Raw genomic sequence first — 27,431 nt, 5'->3', positions numbered from 1 at the left:
TTGAGCTAGTGGCGGCGGCGGCGGCGGTTGCCAGGATCCCGCGTTGCCGCCTGAGGGACCCGTAATATGGCGGGTAGGAGGAGGAGGAGAAGGCGGCGGACCCAGATGCGCTCTGCCTGAACCGACTGAGGCCTTTGCTTCTGAGGGAGGCCGGTCCACTGGCCTCAGAGAAGCTGACCAGGCGGTGGGTGTAAGGTGAGTGAGAGAGGACCGGTTCGTCTCTTTACCGGTCCAGGCTGAGCTGAGACCGGGACAGGCGGCATTGGTGTCTCGCGGAGCAGAGTGCGGGCGTTCCGGGCCGAGTTTGGCTTCCCTTGGCCACGAGCCCACGCAGGCACCTAGGATGGGGAGGCTGGAGATTCGAGGGGATGTTTGGATGCTGGCTCCGCCTCCGCCCAGTGAAGCATAGTACATTGAGGAATAGGCATAGGACATGGGGCTTCAGCTTGGCGCGGGAGAGGTTTGGGCTTCTCCCTTGGTGCGGGCGATGGAGGCGTCCCTCTGGGTGTGCACTGGCTATTTTTGAACGTTGGTTACCACAACCAAGGGCTCTAAGAGTGCTGTTTACTCCACCTTTGCCACTGTGGAGCATCAGCACGAGGACAGTGAAGCTAGTTCTCCCCAGCACCCCTGCTGCTGCTAGGTGGTTCTCACCCTTTGCTTCTTCCTACCCTTCTCATTCGGATTCCAGCCTTCTCACCCCCCTCCCCCCAGTCCAGGCGTATGACAGCCAGCTAGAGATGGATTTAGCCGAGGAAGCCCTTGTCCCCTTCTCATGTTTTCAAGCCACATTTTAATCTTAGCAAAACCTAAACATTTTCTCCTTTCTTCAGGAGTTCACACTCAGGTGATTAAAAATCACCATTATCCATCCCCCCATTCAGAAAGCAGACCCCACGTCTTGATGCTTTCTACATGTCCTACATACAGTACTGCTGATTGCTGCCTGTGCTTTAGCTCATTGGTTTCCCATAAAATCGCTTTGAGACAGGAAGCTGGGCTGCAGGGATGATGTTAGCTTGCCACAAATGTACAGCTAGCATGTGCCTAAAAGCTTTTTCCCCCTTTACTGACTCTATGGGAAGTTTATGTATTTGTAGAAACTTAGTGGTAAGCAGCCAGCTCAGAAGCTGTGTTATCTTTGCATTTCCCTTCAGTGACATTTCTGGCAGGATGTTGGTTATGAATGAGCAGATAGGAGTTATGACTCTACAGGGTTTGCTAAGAGGCTCATTGGACAAAGGTTGGTCGTACTCAGTTATAAGTGGAGTAGACAAGGCATGTCTGGACCTGCAGAGGCTGGTATGAATGTAAGTGGACCATGGACCAGTAATGCCTGATGGTAAAGTATGGGGCAGGAGATTTATGGTTGGGTTCACCTTGTCATCAAGACTCCCTTAAAATAAAACCTTGCTTGCAAATGGTAACTGGTGTGAGATATGTAGTGCCCTCTTGCTAATCATGGAATCTGGACTCACTCTTGATTTTTTTGTTTTGTTTTGTTTCATTTTGGTTTGGTTTTTCGAGACAGGGTTTCTTTGTGTAAAAAGCCTTGGCTGTCCTGTACCTCAGGTTCTGTAGACCAGAGATCCACCTGTCTCTGCCTCCCTAGCACTGGGATTAAAGGTATGTGCAACCACTGCCTGGCTGGACTCACTCTTTTTAATGGCCATTTTTGCAATCTAGAAGTACCTAGTTCTCTGGGAATACAGTTGTTCTCAAAGCTGCCATTCTCAGAATTCTCTTTATTCTGCTGGTCTTACTTTATAGGGTTGTTTGATCTATTTGCCCTAATTAGTTTATTCAATAATTGTATTAAGTGCCTACTGTGTGCTGACACCCTTCTGTGTCATGGGGATTCAGTGAGTGGGACTCAGAAGGTACCTATTCTTTTGGAGCTTACATTTTGGTGGAGGAAGACACACAAAACTAAAGGAAATAAACAAGATCATTTCAGATCACTATCGGTTTGTAGAAACTGGGAAACACCAGGGTAATATACTAGTGACTGAGGGAGGGGAATTAAGGTTGGATGATTGGAGAAGGCCTCTTGGAGGAGGGGACATCTAAGCTGAAACTGATGGGTAAGAAAGGTCCAGTCATGCACCAAGATCATTTGGTGCTTTCTCCAATCTTTATATTATCACTGGAGCTGGAATGTCTAATTCATTGTCATGCTGTAAGTTACTCTGTTTCTGTACCTTTGCAATGTATAGGGTATGCATAGACCACACAAGGGCTGTGAATAACTTTCTGTAACAATTCTCTATGATTTAAGAAAAATAAACTAACAAAGGCAGCTTATGTCCTTAACTTTCCCAGACTTTCACTTGAGTTTATTGCTTTCTGTGCATATGCACAGGAATTATATCACATTTGTATTTCTTCTAATGGTGAAAAATAAAGGATGTGTTGTAAAAAAAATAATTTAGCAGAAAGGGATTTGTCTTAGTCTCAGCTATTATGTTTTGGCTAAGATATTGTGATATGAGTTGTTAAAACAATAAAGTGTTTTGTTGTTTTTTAGTCCTAATTTTTAAAGTGAATGTAAGCATGCAAAACAATCTCAATACTCTAGAGAACCAGATGTTTCTTTGAAATTAATCTTACTTTGCAATTATAAGCAACAGACTGAAGAGAAGTTCTGTTGCTCGGGTTGCAAAGCTCCTGTTTTCCATGACCTTCTCAGAACTCTAAGTGCTTTGTTTTTGTTTCCAACTGCACTCTGGTTTTCCCTGACTCTTTAGTATGAGTTTATATGTTGTATAATGTAAGTCTTCAGAGGCCCAGCAGGGCACCATGTTCTTTCTTACTTCATGTCTGCATGGCCCAAATCATGAACTGAATTTCCCTGCTCAGTCTTTGTCTGTTAAGTAGTTACTTGCCTTAAAATGAATGTTTAACGGGTATTATTACACTGGGCATTCTCTTTCTACAGTGTACTGGGTCCCTAGCTTGTTATGATCATGACAATGTTCCTTTTGTTATTTTCCCCTGCCTTACAGGAACCACGACTGCATGATGTTATATGAAACAGGCAATCAATAAGTATTTAGTACTTGCTAAAACATAGACCTATGCTGGCTAATCTTTCTGGTTACCTGGTATTTTCATAACCTCAAAGTTTTCTAGAAATTGTGAAATTACTGGGCTGACTGTTTTAAGTTGCTTGGTGACCTTTCAGATTTTCAACTATAAAATAAAATTAATTTCAGAGTCAATAGATTTTCTGTTTTCCACCCCTACCTGAGTTGGTTGGTGTCCATGGCATCAAAATATGAAGCCTTAAGATACACAAACAGTAAATTGCAGGAAGGCTAGTTCTAGGACTTATGAATTTTAGGAGTGTTTAAGTATTACAGTCCTTCTAGGTCATAAGTAATATGTGTTTGTCAGCACACTAGTAATAGCAGTTTTCTTTCTCCCAGTGTGATGGTGGGAAGATGGAGGAGTACGAGGAGTTCTGTGAGAAAGCACTTGCCCGAGTTCAGGAAGCATCGATCTCCGAAGAGAGCTTCCTGCCTGCCCAGGCACAAAGTGTCTCACTCATCCGCTTCCACGGTGTGGCTGTGCTTTCTCCATTGGTAAACTTATGAATTATTTGTTTGTTAAAGATATGTTCCATTCTTAAGTATGTTTGCATGTGAGTGCAGGTGCCTGAGGAGACCAGAAGAGTGTATCAGATCTCCTGGAGCTGGAGTGATAGACTACATAGGTGCTTTAAACTGAACTTTGGTTCTCTGGAGAGCAATGTGCTCTCAACCAGACAGACTCATCTCTCCAGCTCCCCTATTGGCTTTAAAATAACTAAAACCTAGTGGATAGTTGCTGAAAAATATGTGGAAGGTTGTAAACAGCTGACAAGATACCTAATGTTTTTCCATAGTTAGAGAAATACAATAAAAATGAGTTAGCATATTTTGCCTCCTAGATTTGTGATGATCCAATAGGACTTTGTGTTCTTATGTCGTGGGGAAAATGAATGTTTAATGCACTTACCAAGAAAGTCAGTTTTGTTGTAATTTTAGAAAAGCAGTGGGCAAGAGAAAGATGCCATGAGGACCTGGTTCAAGCAGAGGAGTTTTTTATTAGGGAAAGGGATCATAAAAAGGTGGGGAGGCTGGCCCTGAGAAAGGAACAGCAGGAGAGAGGAGAGAGGAAAGGGGGGGAGAAAAGGAGAGAGTGTGGAACAGAGAGAGGGAGAAAAAGAGAGGCATGGGAGGTGGGCAGGGCCCTTTTAACAGGGAACATAGAGAATATGCACAGGTGTTACTCTTAGTGGCTGCAGCTGAGGGCATATCCTGTCAAAACCCCAAGGACAGGCCAGTACAGATGCCTGAATACTAACAAGTTTGTTTGTTTGTTTATTTTGGCAAGCAGTTTGGTTGTGTTTATCAAAATTTAAAAGTGTAACTTTTGTCTCAGCAATTCTATTCAAGAAGACTATCTTACAGATGTATCAAAGACATATGTATAAGTTATAACAACATCATTTAAAAAAGCAAAAGACTGATTGCCAACCTAAATTTCCATTAATAATGGAGTAGTTTAGCCATGTCCATTATATCCATTTTGTGTACTCATTAAAGTGAATAAGGTAGATCTAAAAGTGCAAACATGGAAGGCTGTCCTGTGCTGCTGCATACAGCATGCTTTGAGAGGCAGCTGGGGTAGTGGAACCTGGCCTGGGTTTGAGTCAGTTTTGCCACTCTCTTGCTGGGCAGAGTTTGTGGTCCATTCCACTAACTGTTAAATGGGAATACAGATAGTGAGTGCTGGCCTCATAATGCTTTTTAGGAATTAAATGAATACATGCAAAATGCTTAGGCTAGTCCCTGGATCATAGGGTGGCATCCAGTATATGTTAGCCATTTGCAATTTTAAGAAAGTATGGTATATTCCTTCTCTGCCAAGGAGTAAGAGAATAGCAGATAGTAGAAGGGTCATATTTATCATCATAGACACTCTGATGTTATTTTTTCTGATGTGTGACAATGCTTTAAATCAGAAAGTTAAGCAAGTAATAAAAATTTTTGTTGTATAAGCATGAAAAGACCAATATTTTCTGCCAGTGTTTTATAGCGAAAGTAGTAAACCTAGGAAGGTTGGAAGGTAATACAGCGACTACCCATACCCTACTCCTTAATACCTGCTGCCTACTACTATTCATCTAAGACAGAATCTTTGGACTTTCTAAAGGAAGTAGAGAGGTGGCATGGGCACTGACAAGAAGGGTAAAAGCTGAAGAACCCCAAGTGAGAGATCAGAAGTCAGAACTGTCAGGTGAGAGGATCAGCAGCAGCTCCAAGGGAAAATTTTGTCTGTCATTTGAAGTATTTGAGAAATAAGCAACCTTTTTCCTGTGAGCTTGATTTTCAGTTGGCTATATACTACCTTCAGTGATACGCACTGGCCATACCTGACAGAGGTCCTGGAGTCTTATGTGAGTTACTCCTGTGTGACACTCATGTCATGTCCTCACACCCCAGGCACTGGTTGGATGGTTTGCATAGGGTTGCCATTGTTCTGATTTGGAACTTGCCTATTTGATGCTTTTACCATTGAATTGCATGTTTGTGATGTCCTGCAGCTTACTATCGAGAAGAGAAAGGAAATTCAACAGGAAAAGCAGAAAGCGCTTGATGTACAAACAAGGAAGCAGGCCAATAGGAAGAAAGCTTTACTGACTCGTGTCCAGGAGATTCTTGAAAATGTCCAGGTGTGTGAGCAAAGTCTTTTAGATTGAAATAAAGACATAATGAAGTAAACATTGATAACAGCTTTTCAGAAAAGCTGACCAATTGTTAAGTATGCCTTATTGTTATGTTATGTTCAAGTATAATTTGTTGGAGAGAATCCATTTGTTTGTTAGTGCTGCCCAGTACTTGAATCAGAGAGGGTCCTTAGACAGTGGTACTATACACTGAGTACAATTGCTTATTGTCTGTCTTGTGACTACAAACATTGAATTCTCAGTGTCAGAGATGATAGAATTGCCCATTGTAGTTAACCCCTGAATTAATCAGACAATTTAGTAAAGACCTTCTTATTCTCTGCTAAAGTAAATAACTACCTTCAAATTCTTTGGGGTGTGTGTGTATGTATTTACATGTACATGTGTGAAACTTTTGCTCTTAGATATGGAAAAATGCCATCTAGATTAAACAAATAGGCTGACCTATATATATATATCTCCAGACTCAAACTGAAATCATTTAAACAAATAATATCTACACCTTTTATAATTATTTTTATTTAGATTCATTCAGATTTATGTAAACAATTTGTTTAAGGTTTGGGTCATTTCATACCAAAAAGAAAAACCAATGATTTAAATGGAACAAGTAAATCTGCCATACATAACAATTTTGCTTTTTGTAGTTTTCAGGGTTTATAGTCTGCCTCTGGGACTCCTGCTGGATGACTGTGGTAGTAAGCCTTAGGTTGTTTCTAATTGCTATGTTTCCTTATGGGGTTTTATGTAGTGCGAGTAGTAGATTTTAATTTGCAGATTATAACTTCTGTCTATATTGGTTAATGTACAGTAGTTTATTGACTTCCTGGCTGTTTCCTTTATTATAACCAAAATGGCAGAATATTCTGGATCTAGTCCATGGAGAAGATCAAATTGCTATTAACAAATTATGCTAATGAAATTACTTTTGAGTCCCAGAACTTTCTGTTTAGAAAAGCATACATAATGTCAACTGTAATAGATTTCTATATAGACAGGGATTTCATGGAATACAGATAGGTTGGGACGGCCTCTTTCTGTTTTTTGTTTTTGTTTTTGTTTTTCAAGACAGAGTTTCTCTGTGGCTTTGGAGGCTGTGTCCTGGAACTAGCTCTTGTAGACCAAGTTCCGCCTGCCTCTGCCTCCCAAGTGCTGGGATTAAAGGTGTGTGCCACCACCACCCATCTGGGAGGGCCTCTTTCATCTATGAAACCTATGATTCAGTTATAGATAATTTTTAAAATTTAGTTTGTCTAACCTAAGGCCCATTTTATTGGTATACAAAAACATAGCTATTGAATATCAAAGGTATGAATTGTACAAGATTTTCTAATAATCTGTTTTACTTAAGCCTGGGACCTTGTCCATGGATTCCAGGAATATGCACCCCTTTTGGTTTGTTTTTGTCCTGAGGTTATCACTAAGTATACTTGTATTGTTTATTGCACAGTACCTGGAGACCATCATGTGTCTTGGGACTTATAAGGTGAAACACAAGTGCCATATAGTCTAGTAAAACAAAACAAAACAAAGCCCATAGAAAATAGCTGTTCCAGACTTTTAGTATTTCGAATGTAATGAGCTCTAATTTATTTTTTCTGGTTGCTCTCTGAGGTATACAGTTATTTTCAACCTAATGTGTCGGCTGTTGGCTTACTTGTTTGAAAACAAAACAGCTTGCTGACTTCACTTACTGTCCATTGATCTAATTAAAGTTGGCTTTGTAAGCTGAATTCTAAGTGGAAATTTTCTAATTTCTCAGTAACATAAATTACATGGATAAGCTATTATTTATAGCAGAAACATCTCATTTTATAGGGTTTTTTTTGTTTGTTTGTTTTTAAATCAAAACTTTTTTTTTTTTCAGCTAGTACACACAGAAGGCTCACAGAGAGAAACACCCTCTGTAAAGTAGAGGTGGGGTGATGGTCTCAGAGAGCCAAAGCTCCTAAAATATTTTTTGCTTTGTTTTTGAGGCAGGGTCTTACTCTGTAGCCTTGGCTGGCCTTGAATTTATAGAAATTCAGCCTCTGCCTCATGAGGGCTGGGATAAAAGGCATGTCCACTATATCTGCTTAAACCTTTTTTTATTTTTAAAAAAGTCTTATTTTTATATTGTGCTTTCAGGTATGTATGTACATCATGTGTGCGTCTGGTGCCCATGTAAGCCTGAAGAGGGCATTGGATCTCTTGGAATTAGAGTTACAAATAGTAAGCAGCCTTATGGGTGCTGGGAGCTGAACTTGGTGTTCCTGCAAGAGCAAGTTTCTAAACTGATCAGCCATCTATGTAGCCCCTTATTGGGAGTTTTTTTTTAGGAGATTATTGAATAAGCATACGGGAGGCAGGAGTCTTGTTATTGTTTTTGCTTAATCAATGTCCTAGCCAAGGAAGTTTGTTGTTGTTAGCTTTATGAGAAGTAACTATATAAAACATTTGCTTACTACAAAATACAAAAACATTTGGTATTTATTGCATATGTTATTATTATTAGGTGACAGCTTTGTCTTAGAAATCATTGATGGTGATAATAACCCATAATTAGAAGGACGTTAAAGACATTGCTCCAATCCCAAGATTAAAATGAACATGGATAAATTGTGTGTATGTGTGTGCAGACATACTTGTTTCAGAAGAGATCATTTTCTTTCTTCCTTTAAATAAATAGGCCAGGATAACCAATACATTTCTTTTTTTCTTTTTTGGTTTTTCGAGACAGTGTTTCTCTGTAGCTTTGGAGCCTATCCTGGCACTCCCTCTGGAGACTAGGCTGGCCTTGAACTCAGAGATCTGCCTGCCTCTGCCTCCCTAGTGCAGGGATTCAAGGCGTGCACCACCAACCCCCGGTCGAGATGTACACAACTTTAATCCCAACACTTGGGAGGCAGAGGCAGGAGAATCTCTAAGTTCAAGGTTAGTCTGGTCTAAATAGAGAGACCCTGTCTAAAAACAAAACAAACAACTACAACAAAGACTTTTAAAAATATATACAATAGAGAAATACTAATTTTTAAACATACCTTTTCAGGTTAGAAAAGCACCGAATGCCAGTGATTTTGATCAGTGGGCAACAGAAACTCTTTACTGTAATCCAGAATTCAGAGACTTGAATGCTCCTGCTACAGTTCCAAACAACTTGCTGGGCCCCACTGAGCACTGTACTCCAGTAAAGCTTGAGAAGATAACTGGACTTTTGCCATTGGGGAATAAGGACCAACATAGCCCTAATGGGCTGAGCCTGCTCAGAGACTCCAAAGGGTTTGGTTCTCCGAAGCGGGGTGCAAGTCCAGACAGCAGACAGACAGTAAACGGAGCTGCTCCAAGGCTCTCTGCAGGGAGCTCACAGGAGACTCAAATTTCTGACAGTCCCCTCTTAGCAAAGGAAGAACAGGACCCATCATGTTTGGCTGACATTACTCCAGATCCCTACATAATGAGCCTTCAGAATCTAATGAAGAAGTCAAAGGAATACATAGAAAGAGAACAGTCTAGACGAAGTCTGAGAAGTAGTGCAAAGAGAAGTGGTAGTGAAAGTCATTCAGACAAAGAAAACGATGCTAAGGCAAGTGACTGTGTGAAGGAGAAGGCCCCACCCACAGGCAGGCACTGTGGCTCCACCATCCCTGACAAACCAAGCCTTAATAAGTCAAATGTTCTCCTTCAAGGTGCTTCTCAAGCAAGCAACATGGGCACGTCAGTTTTAGCTACCTTTTCCAAAGTAGATCTACCTGTAGGAACTGACTCTCCTGCTGTTCCAGATGCCGAGTCAGCTTTTAAAGTTTTTCCCACCTTTATTACTGAAAATAAAGTTATCAAAACCCTTACAGGTCCATATGCCAAATTACCTAGTCCAGAGCCAAGTGTGAGTCCTACAATGCACCGAAGGCGGTCCAGGCCATCATCAGCATGTCAGATCCTTATAAATAACCCAGTAAATGCCTGTGAGCTGAGCCCAAAGGGAAAAGAAGAGGCAGTGGATAGAGTCGCTCCAGCTGTTGCTGAAACAACAAATGAATTTGAAATTGTGCCAAAGTCACCAGCTGATTTAACGGGAGTTTGTTCAAGCAAGGTTTCTGCCAGCAAAGTCATGTTGGACACCACAAAAGATATGGTTGTAGGTAAGCCAAGTCAGGTTCATCAGGCCTTAGGAAATCAATTAGACAATAAAGTCACTGTTGAGCATGCTGCTATGGAAGCTCCCATTACACCTGATGAGAGGGAAATTCAGAAAGTTGACAGTACTTGTATGGCTGTGCCCAAGTTGCAGGAACTACACGCCACCAGTCAGTGTGTAGCAAGTCAAGCCATGGAAGATGTGTGTGGACTCAAGTCAGCCAGTATGTTAGTAAAAAACTCCTGCAATTTACAGATGGAACTGAATAAATCTTATGATGTAAAAAGCCCATCTCCCTTACTTATGCAAACTCAGAATTCCAGACAGCAGATGGATACATCTCCAGTGCCCTGTGGAAATGAACAGTTTTTGGATAACAGTTTTGAAAAAGTTAAGCGGAGACTTGATTTAGATATTGATACTTTGCAAAAAGAAAATTGTCCTTACATTGTAACAGCTGGAGTAGCCGAGCAGGAGCATCTGCCAGAAAGAAGATACCCTAAAGGATCTGTCTGCATGAACAGGAATAAGATGCTAGAAACTAGCCCTAAAGGTAAAGAAACTTAGAAGTGTTTGCTGCCTCTCAAGGTGATATAGAACCTTTTAAAATTTGTTGTTTGGTTGTTTTCTTTTTTTTCAAGACAGGATTTCTCTGTGTATCCCTGGCTGACCTGGAACTTGCTTTGTAGATCAGGCTGGGCTTGAACTCACAGAGATCTATCTGTCTGCCTCTGCCTCCCAAGGACTGGGATCAAAGACATGCACCACCACCACCCTCTCTCTCTCTCTCTCTCTCTCTCTCTCTCTCTCTCTGTGTGTGTGTGTGTGTGTGTGTGTGTGTGTGTGTGTGTGTGTGTGTGTGTATAAAAGAGAGGGAGAGGGAGGGAGGAGGGAGGGAGGGAGGGAAGGAGGGAGGGAGGGAGGGAGGGAGGAGAGGGCTTGAAGGGGTTAGAGGGCATCCAATTTCCTGGAACAGGTGGTTGTCAAAGGCCACCAAATCTGAGTCCTTTGGAGAAGCAGTGGGTGTTTTTAATCTTCAGCCCTGAGGACCATATCTTAAAGCTAGGCAGACCTTGACTCATCACTCTCGATGCAGTGGTGAGATCTGTGAATGAGTGGGAAGGTGAGGAGGTGCAATCCTGTATTTACTGAGTAGCATGAGAGACGGGAGAGACTGGTGAAAATGGTTCACAATGGTGAACTGGCTTATAATATGTTAGGGCCAGGATACCCTCTGCTCAGAAGTGTAGCTCAGATTGATGGCAGAAAATATGAGCTTCTAGAAGCTCAGTGAGTTTTCTCAATTTAAGGACACGTGTTCCTTTTCAGAAGGCCAGGAGGTAAAAAGCAAGATGTTAGCTTTTGAAGAAATGCGGAAGAGACTGGAGGAGCAGCATGCCCAGCAATTATCACTCCTGATAGCTGAGCAGGAGAGGGAGCAGGAGCGACTACAAAGGGTGAGGCACTGAGATGTGGGGATGGACTAATCACCAAGAGTTAGCTGAAGCACCTGTAGACCGACTGTTTCCTGTTCTGCATATCTTATTCTTAGGTGATCATTGATCTTGATGTGTGGATAGTATTTTGTTGTCAGAATGCAAGTTCAAACAGGTCCTTACCTAAAAACAACTGAGTAATTTGTGAAAGGGTACCCTATTGAATCCTTAATTCTGGAATTCCTAATTTTTTAAAGGTTTTTTTTTTTTAAATAGGTGCTGAATATACATTTTTCAAGAACAATATCATAAACATACTTGTTTGGTGATTACTATAGTCATATCTCATTTTAAATTCAACTTAAAAATAAAAAAACCTAACATTTTCAAAAGGTGAAATCAGCTGAACAAGTTGTAATTTTGAGGGCGGAAAACTTGAGATAAATAAGAATATACTCTTCATTACACATACTTTTGGGATAAGCCTAAATGACACAATTTAGATAGCATTAAAGGATCTAGCATGTTGTGATGCGTCGTCAATCTGTAGGAAATAGAAGAGCAGGAGAAGATGCTGACAGAGAAGGCGGTTACGGCGGATGTCTCTGACTTGAACAGTGCGCTGGAGCTGGAGTGGAGAAAAAGAAGTGGTTCTGCTCTGCTAGAAACAGTGTTGTCCCAAGTGGACTTACTCCAGGCTTCAGACAACTCTGGTAGATTTTAAATGTTGTTTTCCATTTGAAGTTATTGTGTAGTAAGCTATTCTAATCATACTTTCCTTCCAGTAATTTAATGCCCATCCTACCCCTATCTGCCATCTGCTTAGTAGCTATGAAAGATGACATGATATTGGATCTAAGACCACAGAGCCAGGTGTCCAGGAGACGCCTCTACCTTAACAAGGAGAACAGGCAGTTGGGCCCTGAGTCTAGCTGCTCATTCATGCAGCGGGTGACATGCTCAAGTGAGAACCGTTGATTATCTCTCAAATTATCTAGAATTACCTCTAATTCCCCAGTAGCAGTAAAAGCTTTTCACAACATCAATTATCTTGAAATCCTGTCTGTCTTAAAAGCTCCATCTGGCACAAAAGCTGAATGTCCATGGATATTTTAAGTCTGCATTTGGGTCAGTCTCTGAAGTGACTGTTATTCATGGAGTGTTACAATGTTGATTGCAGTGTTTTACATATTCTGATTATGTGGCATCCAATATAGATCACTATATTAGTCTGTATTGTATGTTTCTCTAGGCTTCACAAATTCTGCCCTACAATATAGCTTTGGTTCTGCAAGTGAAGCACCATTCTACCTCTGGGGATCACTAGCCAGTGGCATGACCAAACTCTCAGTAACAAGGCCTTTTGGAAGGACCCAAGCTAAATGGTCTCAGGTGGGAAGCCGTGATATATGTCTATCTTGTTTTTTTTTTCATGTTTATTTATTGGAGTGGGGAGTGGCACATTCCACAGTGTGTGTGTAGAGGGTAGAGGATATCTTGTGGGAGTTGGTTCTCTTTGTCCACCATGTGGGTCCCGGGCATTGAATTAGGTCTTCAGGCCTGGTGGCTGGTGACTTTACCTGCCAAGCATCTCACCAGACCAGTTGATCTTTTTAAAGAGTTATGTTATTTTAGGTTTTGTATATTGAACATCAGTTGATTATTATTATTATTATTTTTGCCATGCATTAAGCAGCTTAGCTTTTGGTACAGATGAAAACACAGGAGCAAATGTCTAGAGAGGAATTTGAGCTGGTGGTGATAGTTTAAGAATCATAATTGAGTATGGTGCTAGGATTCTTAAAGCATTGTCTCTAATTTCTTCTAGGTTTTTAGTCCAGAAATACAAGCAAAATTTAACAAAATAACTGCTGTGGCAAAAGGATTTCTTACTCGTAAACTTATGCAAACAGACAAACTGAAACAGCTTCGACAAACTGTAAAAGTAAGATTGTTGGAATTCTGTTTTTCACTTCATTTCAGTCTTCTGACAGTTGAACTCAGAACTCAGATCAAATGTTTTTAAGTTATAATGTAGTTGATTTGATAAGTCTGATTACTTAGATCTTTTTTTCCAGATTATTCCCCCCCCCCAGTTGAGTGTGTGTGTGCGCGCGCGCATGTGTGATGAGGCCACAGGAAAACATGGGTATGCCATGGTCATTACTTTCAATCAAGACAGGGTCTCTCATGAATCAGTCTCCCATCTCTGCCCTAGCACTGGAGTTGCAGGACACATGATTATACCTGGCTTTTTTCATGGAAGCAGGAGCTTTGAACTCAGATCTTATCCTTGTATAGGACTTGTATCCTCTGAGCCATCTCACAGTCCCTTCTGCATTCCTGAATTTGCTATTGTGATTATTTGCATAAAATGTACATAAGTTTAGTTCCACCAATACCCTGCCATGAAGATGGGAGGGGCTTGTGGGGCTCTGCTCCTCCTTGAAGATTTGTACAATTAATGGTTGGTGGAGAGGGAGAGGCATTCTTCTCCTGGTGCAGCCACTGGTAGGGTGCCCATGCTCTTTTAAGCAGCCCTAATGAACTCCTTGGGCCACCAAAACAACAAGGCATGAAAGTAGGAGAGGTGCTAATGAGGAAAGGGAGAGGGGATTGGTAGGAGGAGATGGGCCACCAGAGGGTGACAGGGGTGTGATAAGAGAAATGTTTGGACATGTATGAAAGTGTTATATTGAAACCCCAAATATGTATAATTAATATATTTAAGATGGCTCAGTGGGCAAAGGTATCTGCCACCAAGACTGTTCCCTAACCTATGCACATGCTCTGTCGTACACATTAAAAAACAAAACAAAAATACCCCAAACCACTTTTTGTTATGCTTTTTGAGACAGGCTTTCTTTATGTAGCGCTGGCTGTCCTGGAATTCACTTTGTAGACCATGCTGGCCTTGAACTCAGACATTCCCCTGCCTCTGCTTCCTGAGTGCTGAGATTAAAAGCATGCAGCACCACTGCCAAGCACTACTTTTTTTTTTTTTTTTTTTTTAATGAGACTGGAGAGATGGTTCATCAGTTAGGAGCACTGGCTGTTCCTTCAGAAGACCGGGATTAAGTTCCCAGCGTACACCTGGTTGTTCACAACAGCCTTTAACTCCTGTTTCCGGGAAGTTCTGATGCCCTCTTCTGGACATCATGCATATTACACACATGTGCACGTGAAGGCAAAACACTCATGCATATAAAAATAAATCTTTTTTTGTTTTTAATTTTTAGGACAGGGTTTCTCTGTAGCTTTGGAGCCAGTCCTGGACCTCACTCTGTAGACCAGGCTGACCTTGAACTCTTAGAGATCCACCTGCTTCTGCCTCCCCAGTGCTGGGATTAAAGGCATGAACCACCACTGCCCAGCAAAATAAACCTTTTTAAAGAAAGAACAAGAGCATATTGATATAGAAGACTTAGGTTTATGTGGTAAGCTAGTGCAAAGGTAAAACAATTTTAATTATTTCAACTACTTTGAGAACTTTCTCCCAGTTTCACTTGTTCCATTATAGAAAACAAGTCTGAGAGGTGGGAAATGAAAGCCTCCACTTTAAGAGGCCACAGCAGGGTGGGCTGCACCTGGACATGGGGAGCAAAGTGAGTCTGAGCGCTGTACCAGAGGCAGGGCATGTGGATGCATCTGCCAAGAGGCTCATGGAGATGCGTGAGTTAACTAATCTGGGCACTGGATTAGTAGAAGACTCCTGTGGCATCCCTGTGGAGAATAATAGAGGTGGGACCCCCCTGAGGTGTCAGGCCTTTAGAACTGAGGGTAGTCTTAGGCCCTCAGTTGGCATTTCCCAGCTTTTCCCTGTCTTATTACCATCTGGTCCCTTCACCTCTTATGGTCCTGTGCAGTTCACCACACCAGCCTCTGGCACACGGAATACTCACACAGTAAAGGCAGGGCTGGTAGACCTGCCCATAGGGGACCTTCAGACAGAAAACCTTTTTGTGTGATAAACTACAGATACCTTCTGGTTGAGTCATCTTTGTGAATAAGGGTTATCATTTCTTCTGTTGGTGACAACTTGATGCCTCTCAAGAAGGAGTGAGCTGGTATGAACGAGTTTTAGAAAAGGACTTTAATCTTCCACTCCTGAGTGGGTGAGGCCTTCATTCTCTTCTACAAAGTGCTTATTTATTTTTAGAGACAGACTCTCACTCTAGCCCAGGCTGGCCTCAAACTCATGGCAGTCCTCCTGCTTCAACCTCTCAAGTGTTGGATCACAGATGTGTGTCTTAAAGCATGAGCAGTCTTAAAGCAGCACAGGTCATTTCACTCGTCACTGGCATGCACAAACTGCCCAGCAATTGTTTATCTGCCCCATCCCACCCCAGAACCTCACAGCACATCTGCTGTCTAGTCCCAGCTGTGCTGCTCACAGCCAAGATAGCACGCCTCTGCTTGGCTTTGCTAAATGGGAAGTCACCCATGGGTTATAGCTGTAGGGCTGGCCCCATCCATGTTCGTGTGCTTCCTCTTCACATTCCTCCTCATTGATTATCTTCTTTTGCAGCATCTCATATTGCAATGAGTATTGCCTCCAGGCCTGATTTAACACTATGTACAAATCAAATTCAGCAATATGGTCAAGGTCATTGCCACTGCCTTCCTCTTCATCAGCATCAGAATTTATAGATTCTTCAAATCTGACATTCATTGTAACAAACAAATGCTCTCACAGATAGGCTGTTAGGGTGCCTGGATACCACATGTAAATTAATGATGGGTGTTCAAGTGACTGCTAAGATGGTTTAGACCATCTGACTAAGTCAGGTGGTCTTCCCTTATGGAGAGGATGCAGAAGGCTGCCTACAGCATAGCTTCATGTTTGCAGTCTCAGCATTCTGGGCAGGAGAAGCCTTAAAAACCACCACAGGAGGAGGTAGGGAGACAGGGTGGAGTATAGGGGCTGCTTGCTGTGTCATCAGTAATTGTTTTGTGCTCTAAGTAATTTCTGATGGCAAAAGAGAATAAAAGGAAACTACAGCAATTATAAATCTTCCTAGAAAACTGCTTTTGAAGGAGCGTCTCTTTCTTTCAGGACACTATGGAATTCATACGAAGCTTTCAGTCAGAAGCCCCGCTGAAGAGAGGTGTTGTCTCAGCCCAAGATGCTTCCCTTCAGGAACGAGTGTTAGCTCAGGTAGATGCTTCTGTCCTGAAGGGTTCCCAGGACATTGGTCAGCTCCTAACTGGAGATTCAGGATTGGAAATGTACTTCTTCATTTAACCAGGGAAAATGCGTTTTAGTGAAAACTCCTGTTCTCTCTTATTCTAAATGTAAGATGTGCACACAGTATGCATGTACTACTAAATTGTAGTCTCACCTTTTAAATACAGACATGATTTTCTTCTTAGTTGAGAGCTGCCTTGTATGGTATTCATGACATCTTCTTCGTAATGGATGCAGCTGAGAGAATGTCAATCCTCCATCATGATCGAGAGGCCCGTAAAGAGAAACTGCTCCGGCAGATGGTATGTATGCCATGTGGCTTTCTGATGAAGGGGCTTTTATGAGCTCTGGGGAGGGAGGCTCTGTGTCATTCCCAGTATTTCTGAAGCCAGATAATCCCCAGGATTCCTAGCACCACCAAGCTCTGTGGTGAGCCCCATAGGAACTATAGTAAAGAACCCTTTACTGCAGTGGGATTGGATTTGAGGGCTAAGCCTTGACCACTTGACCATTTTGTTCTGGTAGCTCATAGAAAGCTGTTAGCTGCTCCCGATTGAGCTTTCTTAGCACATTCATATAGATTTGTATCTTTTTTTTAAATATGAAAAGTGATTCCAAATAATTCAAAACATTGCATATCAAGAGTGCTGGCTGAATAGAGGCCAGCCTGGTCTACAGAGTGAGTTCCAGGACAGCCATGCCTACACACAGAAAGCCTGTCTGGAAAAACAAAAAACCAAACCAAAACAACAAAAAAACCAACCAACCAAACAAACCAAAAAACTCTTCAAAAACAAAACAAAAAAAAGAGTGCTTCCTGGCAATCACACACAACAGTATAAATAGAAGTAGTAATTTTGAATGTATAAAGTGAACCAGGCAGTGGTGGCACACACCTTTAGTCCCAGCAGTCAGGAGGCAGAGGCAGGCTTGGTTGACATAGTGAGCTTCAGGACAGCCAGGGCTATGTAAAAAGACATCGTCTAAAAACAAAAAAAACAAAAACAGATAACTTGGGATCCTTTCTCTCTTTCTTTTTGGTTTTTCCAGGCAGGGTTTCTCTGTGGCTTTGGAGGCTGTCCTGGAACTAGCTCTTGTAGACCAGGCTGGTCTCGAACTCAGAGATCTGCCTGCCTCTGCCTCCCAAGTGCTAGGATTAAAGGTGTAAAGGCGTGGTTCCCCCCCCCCCCTTTGCAGGATCCTCTCATATTTTACACACAGTGCTACTGGCACTAGTCAGGCTGATGTTTCTTTGTACTTGAAGGATAAAATGAAAAGTCCACGAGTGGCGCTTTCAGCGGCAACACAGAAGTCTCTTGACAGGAAGAAGTTCATGAAGTAAGTTTTGTTTATCACTTTATTATCAGCCAGTTAACATTAGTTGTCAGCTGGCCTGTTCATGTTCCAGTGAGACATAAATGGGCTGGAGAGATGGCTCAGTGGGTAAGAGCACTGGCTGCTCTTGCAGGTACCAGTTCTTGTTTCTGCTCCCAACACCTCCAACCCTCAAACTCCATTCCCTGGGGCTATGATACCCTCTTCTGGTCTCCACAAGTACTGCATGCATGTGTTATATGTATACAGGCAATACTCATGCATAAAGTAAAAAAAAAAAAAAAAAAAATTAGGGCTAGAGAGATGGCTCAGAGGTTAAGAGCACTGGCTGCTCTTCCAGAGGTCCTGAGTTCAATTCCCAGCAACCACATGGTGGCTCACAACCATCCGTTATGAAATCTGGCACCCTCTTCTGGTGTGCAGATACATGGAAGCAGAATGCTGTGTACATAATAAATAAATAAATAAAATCTTTAAAAAAAAGTTAAAAAAATTAAATTAGAAATACCAATTTGCTTTTCTTCAGTTAAGCTGATAGAAATCCCCCTTTTTATTATTTTATTTATTTATTTATTTAATTTTTGTTTTTTGAGATAGGGCTTCTCTGTGTAGCTTTGGAGCCTATCCTGGCATTCGCTCCGACACCAGGCTGGCCTCAAACTCACAGAGATCCACCTGCCTCTGCCTCCCGAGTGCTGGGATTAAAGGCATGTGCCACCAATGCCTGGCTAGAAATCCCCCCTTTTTAAATATTTGTTTTCACTGATTCTTTGGGAATTTCACATCAAGCACACTAATCCCACTCATTTTGCAGTCCTTCTATATCCACCCTCTGTTCTTATAATCTTCCCTGCAAAAGAAAATTAAAGAGAAGAAAAAAAGAATCTCACCAACCCCCTGGGTAACGACCTGCTCCTCTATCCATCGAAGCCTTTTCTCATACTTGTCATAGCTGTCTGTCTCTAGTTCCTGCTTACTTGTAGCACTCTGCACCTGTTCTGTGGCCTTGGGAGCTGTGCTTGGGAGCTGTCATGTGTCATGCAGTATACCCTTTTGCCCAAACAGCTTTACTTGCAAATGTTCATTGCAGTGAGTTGTTAGTAGTTCACTGCCCCTGGCTTCTGGCACACCATCAATACTGGCTCCTCACTGAGACTGTTCTCAGATACTCTGCTGTTGCCCTGATTCATGAAGATCTTGTGGCTATGGTTCTGCAACACTGGCCCCTTCATGCACTCCAGCAGGTCATAGATGGTGGGTGGGTGTTGGGGTGAGCCATCTCAAGGCCCTAGATGTGGGCCTGGGTGGTAGCTGAGTTGGTCAGTCCAGGTCTTTGCTGGTCTCATTTCCCACTCTACCACCTACCCCAGGCAAGTGAGTGGTGGGGCCAGCTCTCCTTAGCTCCCTCCCTCTCTTTTTTTATGACAGGATTTCACTAAGTAGCTTTGGCTGGTCTGGAACATACAATGTTCCTAAATTGGGATTAAAGGTGTCTGCCACCATGCTGGGCAGATATCCCCCTTTTGATATAGAGATTTATAAAATCAGTGGCAAAAAGTTGATTTATCTTTTGATAAAGTGTAAATTATCAACATTCAACTTGTATGACAGATAGCTAGTCAATCTCAATACTTAGTCCTTATATTTAATTTTTTCACTATTTAAATATATTTTCCCTGATAACCGAAAGATCCTGGGGCAAAAGCTCAAGAGGCGATAAATTCTAGTAACTATCATTCAAAAACATAAAAAAAAAAAAGTTTTATGTGTATGAGTGCCAGCATGTATGTATGTTCTATTTGGTGTCTTTGGTCAGAAGAGGGTATTGGATCCCCTGTAACTGGAGTTATAGATAGTTGTTATTGGCTGTGTGGGTGCTGGGAAACGAACCCAGGTCTCTGGAAGAGCAGTCAGTGTTCTTTTTTGGTTTTCCAAGACAGGGTTTCTCTGTGTAGCTTTGGAGACTATCCTGGCATTCGCTCTGGACGCCAGACTGGCATTGAACTCACAGAGATCCGCCTGCCTCTGCCTCCTGAGTGCTGAGATTAAAGGCGTGCACCACCAATGCCTGGCCCGTCAGTGTTCTTAATGTCTAAATTATATCTCCAGCTCCTTTTTCTTGAAGTTCATTTTTAATATGCTCAGCATAGGCCTTCAGCAGGCCCCTCACTTCCTAGTGCCCATCTGTCATTTATAAGTCTGTTTCCTCCCTTCTCAAATACATTGTTCTTATCTTTGTGCCAGAGTTGCTGAAATGGGAATGCCAAATAAGAAGTTTCTGCTTAAGCAAAACCCTTCAGAAACAAGGTGAGAAAAATCACTGTATTTCATTGAGAGGCTTTTTTTTTTTTTTTAAGAAAATTTTATATATTCAATGCTTGCTTTTTTTAAAGCTTGCTTTTAAAAAAAGGTTTGATGTAAAACCTTGCTTTACATCAGTAGGACTCTGCTGCTGAGCTGGAGGAGCTGTGGCCCAGGACTCATATTAATGTCTGGTCCTATTTCTGGACACATGTGGGTCTGATCAGAGGTTCCTGGCACTGTTTATAGGCCAGGCCATTCCTGGAAGAAATTTCAGACTAGTAGGAAATCTTTGGTATTTGTTTGAAAACCTTAGGTCATTGACTTAGTACACACACGTTTTCCCCCTTTTGTAAAACGAGTGTGCTATCATGTTTGAGAAGTTTGTTTTGTATGGTATATCAGTAAATTCTCTAAAAGCTCAGGTGTTGCATGTGTTCGACATGACTTTTCTGAGGTCTGAGCTCACCGTGAAGGAAATGTAAATCCTTTGTTAACATGCTTTAGTCAGCTGCCTTGTGACACACAGGCCATGACGCTGCATAGAGGGCTTCTAGCCTCACCATTGTCACCTTCCACCCATTGAAAACAAGTGGGGAAAATGGAATTTGTCTTTTGGAATTAATTTTGCATTTAATTTGTCAACAGAGTCCTTCAGCCAAACCAAGGACAGAATGCACCTGTTCATAGGCTACTTTGTAGACAAGGGTAAGAATGCCACACATGGAGATTTGAAAATGCTCAAGCCAAGATGAGTTGAGATGGAAAAATAATTATACTGTTCTTTTCAGTACGAGATCTCCTACTGTATGTGCTATAGTTGGTAGCATCAAGATCCGATTTTGTGTGCAGACCACCCTCTTGCTGCACGTCTATAAATGTATCTTAGTTATCGTCTGATACTGGCATGCTTTTACTTCTCATTTCATACCATTTTACCCATTATATGTTTTAATGTAAGCTTATTTATCAAGTAAGTTTAGCCTCACCCAATGATTCTCCAACCAAGTGTGAAGCAGGAGCCTGCTCTCCTGCTGAAACACAAGTGCAGCTCTCCTGATCGCTGCATGTGAGGGTCTTCAGTTCTTCTCAATTTTCTTATGCTTTGAGTAACTGATGCTGGGTGGTTGTTTTATCTGATGTTCAGACCTTCATGCAAGTGACTCATTAACCTTTTTATATTCAATTAGAACCCCTAAGACATCAGTGAAGGGGGTTGTGCAAAATAGACAGAAGCCTTCACAGAGCAGAGTGCCTAACAGAGCGCCTGTGTCAGGTGTGTAGCAGTGACTTCCCAGAGCCTATTCAACCAGGGGTGTGCACGCTGCCCCATGACTCAGGCTTCACAGTGGGACATGCAATACAGTCTTCCTTGCCACCATAATATTGGCATATCTGTGGACATTCCTATTGGTGACCTTTGGCTTAGTATTTTGTGGCAGCCAGAAAATCCTATGAGCTAGACTGCCTGTCTTAATGGCTAGTTATTTTACAGAAAACATTTTTTTTTTAATTTGGAAAGTTTTATAGAATTATCTAAGCTTACTCAGAACCTTCTTAAAGATGAGAAGAAATGATCATGTCATGTCTGATGTGGGTCTGTTGAGCCCCATGGCAGTGTGTCAGCCAGAGTTTCTGAGTCTGCACATGACCACAAGATCCACAGTGAATATGCCAGGTGTGTGGAGGGGTCCCAAGCTTTCCCTCTGTAAGAAGCCTGAGCCGAATATCCTTATAATCATCATATGAACATTACTCAGGGGTGAAACAAAAACCTGTTCTAAAATTCAGTTTATGGTGGCAAAAAAGACAGATTTAGTCGAGCTAATCGATAACTCTTACCAAATGCTTTAATATTTGTTGATGTTTTGGTTAAGACATTTTGATTATGCTCACTGGATTATGCAACCCATTAAAAACTATGCTATGCTATGCTTTCACTGCTGCTTCTGACACTCACAGATAGCCATGTTAATCCCCAAACCACGGAGGAAAGCTTGAATTCATTCTAATCTCCTCAGTCATAACAGTTAGGCAAGATTTATAACTACATTAGTGAGAGGTTTCCTCCAAGCTAGACGAGAAGGAGCAATATTATACCAAGTGATTTTGTTATCCCTGTTGTTCACATAGATTCCAAGAGGGAACAAGCTGCCAGGAACTGTGAGATGATTGTAGACCTTCTGCACCAATGCTCTGAACAGAATTCATAATGTCACATGTATCTAGGATACTTTACAAGATCCTCTTGAAGTCACTGAGTGACAATCATTGGAGTTGTTTGAAAGTTACCTGGTGGGAGAGCCCGCTTGCTTTAGAGGCAGTCCATTAGCTGGCTTTGTAAGAACCCAGCTCTGTTACTTGTGACTTTATGTGAAGTCACATAATGCTTTCAGTCACAAGATGTGACTGAAGTCACAAGATGCTTTCAGCTCTTCTCATGTTAGTGTTACAGACTATGGTAACTCAGATGGCTGGAAAATCATTGCGGAGTAATGTTTTGCCCAATAGCATCAGTTTGTCACAATGACTACTTTCCATGTTTTGTTCTCATACATTTCATCTCCATGATTTGTCACTTGTGAATCTATAAATAAGGAAACAAGTGCTCTTTCCACTGAGTAACTGGCACTATAAGAGATGAACAGGCAGTTGCTGTAGTTAATAATGTGTAACAAAGCTCAGTTTTATAGTTATTGAAGTTTAATTGCATTATAGTATAGTTAGTAATATAAATATAATCAATATGTACTTTTTTTTTGTTTTTTTGTTTTGTTTTTGTTTTTGTTTTTTGAGACACGGTTTCTCTGTGTAGCTTTGGAGCCTATCCTGGCACTCGCTCTGGAGACCAGGCTGGCCTCGAACTCACAGAGATCCGCCTGCTTCTACCTCTCGAGTGCTGGGATTAAAGGCGTGCGCCACCAATGCCCAGCCAGTTTCTATGTTTTTAAACAAGTAAAAAATGCCTTGTTTTTCTAACATTTTATTTATATGACTGAATAGACAATGAAAGTACAGAATTCTCAATTTCATCTTTGTAAAGTTTACATAAATTCAAAATTTGACATACTGACTAAAATGCTAATTATGAATTTAATATTGCTCTTAAAAGAATTATTTTATTCTGGCAGATTTCTAATGTCTTGGTTTATGTTGTAAATAATTTAAATTTGGTGTATATGAACATTAAGTCCTTTATTAATAATCGATTTGTAGAAAACTAATTTTTTGGGGGGGTTCAAGACAGGGTTTCTCTGTGGCTTTGGAGGCTGTCCTGGAACTAGCTCTTGTAGACCAGGCTGATCTTGAACTCACAGAGATCTGTCTGCTTCTGCCTCCCGAGTGCTGGGAATAAACGTGTGCACCACCAACGCCCGGCACTCATTTTTTTTTGTATGAGAGTCTCACTTATAGTGGAGGTTGACTTTGAACTTAGGATCTTCCTGACCAGCCTCATTCACCAAGGATTGTAGCTACCACACCCAGTTCCAAAACTCATTTTTGTTACAGTCGTATATTGTACTCTTAGGCTGGGGTTGAATTTTCAAGTGCCTAAGGATGCTACATAGCATCTGAAATTATTCAGTTTCTACAAATTAAATTTCAGTCTCTGAGCCTGTGTTGAAAGTTGATTTCCTCATTGGTGTTGTGTGTGTGAGTGGATGTGCAGTGGATCTAGAAACCGCTGACCACAGCAGAGTAGGAACTAATGAAACAACACAGGAAAGGGAGGTGACAGGTCAGCTGAATTCTCACTTCTCATTGCAGTGTTAGCTGAGGCAGCTGATTGCTGACACTCTAATGTCCTTAAATGATAGTAACAGTTTCCTCCTCAGGACTAAGTTTAATAACATATATTGCTTAGCTCCATGCCTGGTAACTTACTAAGTTATAGTATAGAAAATTTCTAACCTTGAGAAATAATGTTAATTTTGCTCTATTTTTAGGAGTATATGCAGGAAAAATCCAAAGAAAGCGGCCAAATGTTGCGACAATTTAAGAAGACAGCATTCACTGGGATGAAGCAGGGGAGGAGGGCATGTTGTTACCCACATTCCATTCCTTGGCCAGGACTTTTGTTTTAGCCTTGGACTCTGTTTGTTCAGGCAAAGGGACAGCAAGGGCTGAGCATTGTATGTAAAATCTGGTCAGTTTGGGGAATTCCTGCCTCATTTTCCTATAAATATTAGTTTGGGTGTTGATGATTAGCATTTAGTAATTGCCTCATCTCTGAGCTTAGCATGTATAAACATACTATATGTGCCCAGAGGTCTACAGTCACCCCCCCCTTTTTTTTTATAAACATAAGAACATAAGAAAAAATTTGGACTTGTTTTTACAGTGTTGAAAAGATACTATCAATTGTAAATTATCCCTAAAACCTAAATTTCATTCATGACTATATACTGATTGCTGAATTTGATAAATTAGATACTATTCTATTCAAAAGGAAATTATTGCAGAAGTATATGTTTTTCTAATTTTAAACACCCAAGATTCCATCTCCTTTGGCTTGCAGTATAGCTATATAGGATGAAATACTTGGCACAGTAAATCCCAAATAAGAAGTGACTGGGGTCATGGTTTTGGATAGAAGAACATTTCTATGGACAATTAGTTGTTTTACAGAAATGTTAGGTTTCTTTTGTGTTACTATGAGGTATAAGGAGACTAATAAGTACTTTCTTGGAAGGTGGCAAGTTTAGAAAAGACAGCACAATCTTTATGAATATAGCACTTGGGAATGCATTGTGAAATTAAGGACAGCAGACTGCATGCATTTAATTCTATTTCATCCATATAGTTTATTTCTTCATAGTCTTCTTTTTCCAGCATGCTTTAATTAGGAGAGAATAAAAGGGCTATTTAATAAGAAATCGGGTAGATAGCATAGTAATACTGTCTAGTTTAAAACTTGCAATAAAGGCATTGAGATTTATGGCTTTCATGACTAACATATTCATTAAATGCATCAACCAACAATGTACCAAGAGAAACCAAGAGAATATGATTTTATGAAAGAGAATGTTACTTTTCATATAATTCTAAAAAGGGCTTTGTGCTTCTTACATAACATTGGGATTGTGTATATTTGATCCTTATAACTTGAATTTTAAAGATATTAGTATTTTGAAAATGCCGCCTATATATATTAATAACCTTTTAGGAATATGGAGATAAATACTGTTTTTCTGATTTCCTCCCATCTGAGATTTGACTTTTATACCCAGCCATGATTACAAAGTAATAACCCACTCTGGGTATGAACTTTGTTTTCTTTATTGAGACTTAACCATTTATTGCATAGAAGAAGACAGTAAAAAAAAAAAAAAAAGTCCAGGTTATTGCCAGGTGGTAGTGGCACATGCCTTTAATCCCAGCACTCGGGAGGTGGAGGAAGGCAGATCACTGAGTTCCAGGCCAGCCTGGTCCACGTATTGAATTCCTGGACAGCCAGGGCTACACAGACAAACCCTGTCTTGAAAAAACAAAAAACAAAAGTCCACATTACTACTTTTTTGCTTGTAGGAAAGGTATACCGAGTTATTATCTTTCAAATGTGATAAACTGTGCTTCATTGTTCCAAACACTCAGGACACTTACTTGTATCATTGTGGGTTCTTCAGTAAGAAGAGGAGCTGTGTATATTACTATGAATTAGCTAAAGAAAAGTGCGTTTGGAAAGCTACAACTACTTTTAGATTAAGGATGAGAAACTGGAGTATGTTTTTAATTTCAAGGTAAAAGTTTGTTTGTTTTACATTTGAATGTTAACAATTTTCTCTCAGAAAAGTGCCAGGCACTGTTTTGTGCTTTTGAAGTTTTATTTATATGTGTTATGCTTATTGTAATTTTTACTTTGACTGGAATGTCTATTAATGTAAATTGTATTTATTTTTATACTTTGATTTTCACTAGTCTTGCTTCTAGGTAAAAGGCAAAATAAACTTTTCATCCTAAAGGAAATCTTGTTGGATCTTTTTATTTTTAATCATGGGAGGACATCTGAGGACTAGATGCTGAGGAATATGTGCCAAAACAGTATCTGAGATTAATAGCGTTTACAACTTAAGCCTGATGATAGGCATACCTGTTGTTTAACAGGTAGCCTGTCCTGCTGCTACATTTGAATAATGTCTTTACTTCTTAGGCGCTAGACACCTGCCAAGAGCAATGGAGGGACAGGCGGGAGGGAATGCTTAGATGGACTCTCATAGTGCTGCCTTTGCATTTCACATTGAGAGCTCTAATGTTACCCCAATAGCTAGTTGTCCCTTCTTGCTGAGATGTTGAGTGTTCACACACCTCTGATCACGCTAGTTCACGTTATCTTCATGTTCTCAGCAGTGTTGGAAATGACTGAAAATCATTGATGCTACAATGTACTAAATTATATGAATGAAGGGACTGTTTCCATCAAAGGTCACTGTCCCATGAGCAACCTCCAGTCTATGTTTAACCCAATGAAAATGGCTCTAAAAATAAGCAGTGCTGCTAATGTTGGGAGAGTGTTTGTCTAGTCAGGGTTACTATTGCTCCAAGGAAGCACCACGACACAAAAGCAAATTGGGGAGGAAAGGCTTTATTAGGCTTACACTTTAGTATCACTGATCATCATCCAAGGAAGTCAGACCAGAAACTCAAACAGGGCGGGAACCTGGAGGCAGGAGCTGATGCAGAGGGGTGCTGCTTACTAGCTTGCTCATCATGGCTTGCTCAGCCTGTTTTCTTATGGAACCCAGAATCACCAGCCCAGGGGTGGCACCACCACAATAAGCCAGACCCACTCTAATCAATCACTAATTAAGAAAATGCCTTATAGCTGGATCTTGGTTTGTTGGTTGGTTGTTTTTTTTTCCAGACAGGATTTCTCTGTGAAACAGTCCTGGTTGTCCTGGAACTCACTTTGTAGACCAGGTTGGCCTTGAACTCATAGCTGGATCTTATGGAGGCATTTTCTCAATTGAGGTTCCCCCCTTTCAAATAACTCTAGCTTGTGTCAAGTTGATATAAGACCAGCCAGCACACCTATCAAGCACTAAGCCCCAGGTTCCACCCCCAACACCACATAAACCACACAACATCAAGTTCCAAAACCTTGAAAAACAAAGACCTTGGGATAGAATGCAGAGCAATCTCTTCTTTGGTCACTGTAACAAGGGTAAGAATTGTGTCAGACCTGTCATATGTCAGTTAAAAATCAGCTTAGGACTGGAGAGATGAAATGACAACAGTTAAGAGCATTGGTCTTCCAGAGCCCAGGTGCATTCCCAGCACCCACATGGTGGCCTCACAATTGTCCAACTCTGGTCCCAGGGCATC

At 41.2% G+C, this 27,431-nt stretch overlaps 1 protein-coding gene across 4 annotated transcripts; it reads left to right on the top strand.

Moving 5' to 3' along the window:
* Ccp110 (centriolar coiled-coil protein 110) lies at positions 1 to 26,070 on the top strand. Of its 4 annotated transcripts, none has more exons than XM_027410166.2 (15): positions 1 to 195; positions 3,429 to 3,584; positions 5,591 to 5,719; positions 8,763 to 10,401; positions 11,181 to 11,305; positions 11,835 to 11,997; positions 12,537 to 12,676; positions 13,113 to 13,229; positions 16,341 to 16,442; positions 16,658 to 16,774; positions 17,737 to 17,810; positions 20,052 to 20,114; positions 20,757 to 20,816; positions 21,299 to 21,384; positions 24,056 to 26,070. In XM_027410166.2, exons 2-15 carry the CDS (start codon positions 3,444 to 3,446, stop codon positions 24,106 to 24,108), a joined length of 3,009 nt encoding a protein of 1,002 aa, XP_027265967.1. In that variant the 5' UTR covers positions 1 to 195; positions 3,429 to 3,443; the 3' UTR covers positions 24,109 to 26,070. The 4 variants fall into 4 exon arrangements, with proteins under 4 accessions (XP_027265967.1, XP_027265969.1, XP_027265966.1 ...); XM_027410165.2 differs by having other exon boundaries at positions 2 to 195; positions 11,178 to 11,305; XM_027410168.2 differs by lacking the exon at positions 16,341 to 16,442 and having other exon boundaries at positions 11,178 to 11,305.
* The last annotated feature ends 1,361 nt before the right edge of the window (positions 26,071 to 27,431 follow it).

The sequence above is a fragment of the Cricetulus griseus genome, chromosome 3, assembly GCF_003668045.3.
Source record: "Cricetulus griseus strain 17A/GY chromosome 3, alternate assembly CriGri-PICRH-1.0, whole genome shotgun sequence".
Classification (NCBI taxonomy): Eukaryota; Metazoa; Chordata; class Mammalia; order Rodentia; family Cricetidae; genus Cricetulus; species Cricetulus griseus.
The sequence above is the reverse complement of the archived record's forward strand: the minus strand, read 5'-3'. Positions and strand labels throughout refer to the sequence as shown.